The sequence below is a fragment of the Arachis hypogaea genome, chromosome 4, assembly GCF_003086295.3.
Source record: "Arachis hypogaea cultivar Tifrunner chromosome 4, arahy.Tifrunner.gnm2.J5K5, whole genome shotgun sequence".
Classification (NCBI taxonomy): Eukaryota; Viridiplantae; Streptophyta; class Magnoliopsida; order Fabales; family Fabaceae; genus Arachis; species Arachis hypogaea.
This window is the reverse complement of record NC_092039.1, coordinates 113,171,883-113,176,731: the sequence shown is the minus strand read 5'-3', so window position 1 is coordinate 113,176,731 and position 4,849 is coordinate 113,171,883. Positions and strand designations below refer to the sequence as shown.

The window sequence follows — 4,849 nt, the reverse complement described above, 5'->3', positions numbered from 1 at the left end:
TTTTTTCTCTTTTGAATGAAGAAAAAAAAGACTATGATAATGAGGTGCCTATTCAAATAAAAAAAGTTAAAATTTTTTTTATGAAAATACTTGTATTAAAAGTGTAATTTTTTGTTTAGTCACACTTTGAATAAAGATAACATTTTTATAATATATCACTCAAACTCTATAATTTATCATCTAATAATAAAAAAAAAACATCTTCACATAAAAATAATTATAAAATTATTATTATAGTATCACCATTTTCTCTCCTATTATCTAGGTAATAAAGTGATTATAAGTGAGAGATCAGAAACTAATATAGCTGATCTGTGATCTGTCCAAAGCCAGATAGAACTATTGATATTTGGTCGCTAAAATATCTTCTAATGTTTTATTTTATATACACTTTGGCCTTTCAATTTTAAAATGTGGATGAATGATTTCTTTAATGGTATTATATACCATTCTTCACTAAAGATTTTTAAATATATAACCTTGATACGAAAAATGTTGTTAAAATATTTGTTTTTATTAACAATTGAAAAAAGAAAGAACAACTTAGTTAATGAACACATTTGGAAAATTTTCAAGAAATGGGTTTATTATTTTTAAATTAAATAAAATAATATTTAGATAGCATAACTGCACAAATAATGTTTCAAGTCTCTAAGGGTGATTTTCTGTGGTTATACCCATTTGATTTTTGGCTTGAATCTGGCTGGGATATCAAAATTCATGAAACAAGAAGGAAAAAAGGTTGCAAATTGAACACTCCAAATTACAACATTGAAAAATAATTAGCAAGAAACAATTACAAAGAAATTACCCTTATGATGATGCTAAACTAATAGCATGTTATTTTCAACACCAATAATGTGATGGATTCATCCAATCAAGTAAAGTTCCCTAAATCCTCTTCTCAAATTTTCTATTGCCATGTTACAGCAATAGGACTTCTAACCTTGTAATATTTTCCAGAAACCCAAGTCAGTGACCCAAATGAATTGGAACCAGCATCTCTTAATCTTTTTCCAATTGAAGAAAATGTCACACTATAGCTCAATTTCTGTCCCATTTTCTCAAATTTCAGTTTCCTTGGTTCTACAGTAGCTGAAACTCCCCTTGGCTGTTCAACATTAACCACATAATTAGCACTTTGTGATTTTGCAACATTTGTGACAACCCTCTTGTATGTCACACTAGAATTTTGTCCCACTCTATCAAATAGAACAGAAAATGAAGGGTAATTCAAGTCACCAGCTTGAAGAACTGAGTTTTTAGGACACACAAAATTCTCTCTTGATACCAAAGCAATCTCAGAATCTGTATAGTTAAGGCTACACAAGTAATTTAAATAATCTTGTGTGTTTATATCATATACTAAACCTGGATCAGATGCACTTTCTGGGTTAACATGGCCAGAACCAAAAGCAAAAGGAGTAGCAGAAGCCGAATTATTCGATCCGGCATCCCTGATCGGATCGCCTTTATTGTTCAATATGTATGCAGTAGTCATCAATGCAGATTTTATGGCTGCAGGAGACCAATCTTTATGAACAGATTTGATCAATGCAGCTATGCCACTAACATGAGGACATGACATTGAAGTGCCTGAAATAATGTTAAACATAACACTTCTTTTGTCACTTTTCAGCAAACTTGGGCTAACTTTCGCCGGCCACGCCGCCAAAATGTTCACACCGGGAGCAGTAACATCCGGTTTAATCACATCAAGTCCAAAATAGTTTGGCCCTCTAGAAGAAAACGCCGCCATAGCCGGCGCAGGCTCGCCGTATTTTGTCCCTAGGAAGGAAATTGAGGCCGTTGGTGTATTTTTCGAAGTTCGGATATAGTTTCTAACAATGCTACTTTCTGAGGCACCTAATGAAGTTGCTGGCAATATGTGAGGATCAGCAAGAAGCTCACCTCCTTGGCTCTCTGAGTTGAGTAGTATCATTCCGGCACCACCGGCCTTTTGAACCACCATTCCCTTCTCAGTTCTGCTGTTTAGTCCTTTCTCACAAGCAACAATTTTCCCCTTAACAAGATTTTGATCAAGTGAATTTTCTGTGCAGTATTGTGCTTCTTTATTAGCACCTGCTGATTTTGCATAAACAAGAGGCAATTGACTTGTTTTTCTTCCATGGTACAGCGAAGATCCTCGGAAAACTTCTCCGCGGCCGAGCCTTACTTTCGTCGGAAACGTTCTGTCAGTGTAGCTGGCTGCAACTGTCATGATCCATGGCGCGCTATTTCCAACCGTAGACGGGTGAGGTCCATAATTACCTACACAGGCGGATCTAGAAATTTTAAAAGCAATTGACACATGATATGAAATTATTGAATCTTAAAAGAAAAAAAGGTTTATAAACATAAAAAAATCTTAAAAGTTTTTACAATGGTTTCATTTTTGATACGATAGTTACATAAAAAAACAATATGTTAATATTATTAAAATAATCACCTATAAAACTATTGAATTACACAAGATTTTTTATTTCTTTAAATACGTATAAAAATATAATTGTTTAAAATTATGGCCGACAGAAGTCGCTATTGGCCCCTTTATAATCGGTCCCTGTTTACCTGCAGAGCAAGAAACAAAAACACCGTTTTTCGCTGCACCAAACGAGGCTATGGCGATGCTATCACCATAGTAAGGTTTGGGAAATCCACCTAAAGAGAGTGATAACACATCAACTCCATCGGAAACTGCTTGGTCCATGGCGGCGAGTATGTCCGAATTAACACATCCAGCAGGCCAACAAGCTTTATAGGCTGCAATTCTTGAAGTTTTCCTCATTCCACTTGCTGAGCCACTAGCAAGGCCATAGAAGCTTGCATTCTTCACCAAGCTACCGGCTGCGGTCGAAGCAGTGTGTGTTCCGTGCCCTATGGAGTCTCGAGGGGAACGATAATCCGCCGTGTCGTTGATCTTCCCGACGGATTTTTCGTACCCTTTGAGATAAGTCCTTGCACCAATGAGTTTCTTGTTGCAATTTGAAGCAGAGAATTTTGTGCCCTGTTCACAAATACCTTTCCAATGAGAAGGTACAGAGGACAACCCTGAATCTTTGAAACTGATGTGTTCCGGCCAAATCCCCGAATCGATGATGCCAATTATTACATCTGAGGCCAAATTTTGAGCACTCCAAAGGCCTATTCCATTCTTTAGGCCAAGAAAATTTGGAGTGTGTGTTGTGTGAAGGGTTAATAGTTCATCAGGTAATGCTGAAAGGAAGCCATCGACTTTGCTCAAGGATTCGAGTTGTTTCTGCGAAAGGCACACCGCGAAACCAAACATGTTGGTTTCATATACATAAAGAAGCCGGGGAGGTAGAATCTCTTGTTCTTGTTCTTCTTGTGTTGAAGATTCAGAAATGGAATCAATGACTGATTCAAACCATGGTTTTGTGATGTCTTGAGAATGAATTGAGGCTCTAATTTTGGTTCTGTCCATGTGAACAATGTAGGTCTTTTGAACCATCATAGACATTGAATTTGTCACCACAAGGGCAAAGAATATGAAGAGTAATCTAGAAATCATGATGCCTGACAAGAAAAACAAAATCAAATACTTATGCATAAGAACATATGATTTAGCACTTAGCACAAGAGCATGAGAAAAACTGTGTATAAAGAATGCTAATAAGCACTGAAAAAGTTGGAAAAGATTTAGTGAAGACTTACGTACAAATGTGAAGTTATATTTGAAATTCGTCATATGATTTGATAATGATTTGATAAGTCAACTGCGTGTGAATTTACACCAAAGATTTAACTTTCTATATATATGCTTATTGCAACTACGCAATAGAGTCTACTACCTTGTCTTTGCTTTAGTTATACTCACGTTTGTAAACCCTGAATTAGATAACAATGATGTCAAAAACTTTATATGCATTACTGATCTAATATATAGAAACAACTTATGTTATGTATCTTCGGCAAATAGCTTAAGCTTCTAAGAAAATCGATTTATACCAGGATCTTGGAACATCTATGATTAATTTTCAACACATAATAAATGAGCATGAACGTTGCTCACATGCAAAGTCTAATAGACTCTTGCATAAGAAGGAATAGTCATACTGGTATAATGAAAGCATTTATACGCCTTAGTAGACTTTTTCAGCGCATATTTTCTTAGTATATCTTTAATGTTATTTTCCAACTTTAGAGTATATATATATATATATATATAGGAAAAGTATAGGGTACCAATATATCATCTGTCAACTTCTGCCAATTCTTATTTATATTTGTATTTCATGGAAGTGTGTTCATAGATGTGTCTAATAATTAATATATTTTAAATACATATATAAAGAGACACATCCAGAAAATATATCTATAAAGACACTTCTATTAAACACAGTTATAAAAAATACATTTTTATTAGACACATCCACGAACACACTTTCATGAAACACAATTATAAATAAGAGTTGGCATAAGTTGGCAAATATGCTGTTGGTAACGTAGCAGAGCTGATATATATATATATATATATATATATATATATATATTACTAACAGGCAGCAACAAGTCTAACCGTCTAAGTGTCCATGTGCATTGGCTACTAAAAATAAATAGAAGTCTCTTTCTTCACTTCTACTGTTAGATCACTTTTTCCATTTTAGGAAACTTTGCTTGGGATTATTAGCAAGTCTTTCAAATCATTATGTAGAAAAATGTGTACTTTGTGCTTTGAAGCATTCCATTGGTTGAATTTTAAGTTTCGGCGGTGAAATTATATGTTGGTTGAGAATATATATTCTTTTGAAGGTTTGTGACAAAGCATCACATCAAACTTGTTATTGTTATGTCATTGTTTTAAGGAGTTTAATTTTGATACTCTTAG

The 4,849-nt window shown here is 34.4% G+C and overlaps 1 protein-coding gene across 4 annotated transcripts; it reads right to left on the bottom strand.

The window, feature by feature from the left end:
• Positions 1–735: 735 nt before the first annotated feature.
• On the bottom strand, positions 736–4,059 carry LOC112797343 (subtilisin-like protease SBT1.1). Of its 4 annotated transcripts, none has more exons than XM_072235984.1 (3): positions 3,676–4,059; positions 2,572–3,537; positions 736–2,271 (listed from the first exon to the last, which is right to left on the bottom strand). In XM_072235984.1, the coding sequence occupies exons 1-3, from the start codon at positions 3,707–3,709 to the stop codon at positions 914–916; spliced, it is 2,358 nt and encodes a 785-aa protein (XP_072092085.1). In that variant the 5' UTR covers positions 3,710–4,059; the 3' UTR covers positions 736–913. The 4 variants fall into 4 exon arrangements, with proteins under 4 accessions (XP_072092085.1, XP_072092086.1, XP_025696009.1 ...); XM_072235985.1 differs by having other exon boundaries at positions 2,662–3,537; positions 3,676–3,866; XM_025840224.3 differs by having other exon boundaries at positions 2,572–3,934.
• Between the last annotated feature and the right edge of the window lie 790 nt (positions 4,060–4,849).

Bases quoted from the DNA above. Each gene is read 5' to 3' on its own strand.
- LOC112797343 (XM_025840224.3), bottom strand. From the start codon at position 3,709: ATGACGAATTTCAAATATAACTTCACATTTGTACGTAAGTCTTCACTA. The intron at 2,272-2,571 runs GTAAACAGGGAC...CCGCCTGTGTAG, and splicing joins TTTTGTTTCTTGCTCTGCAG to GTAATTATGGACCTCACCCG.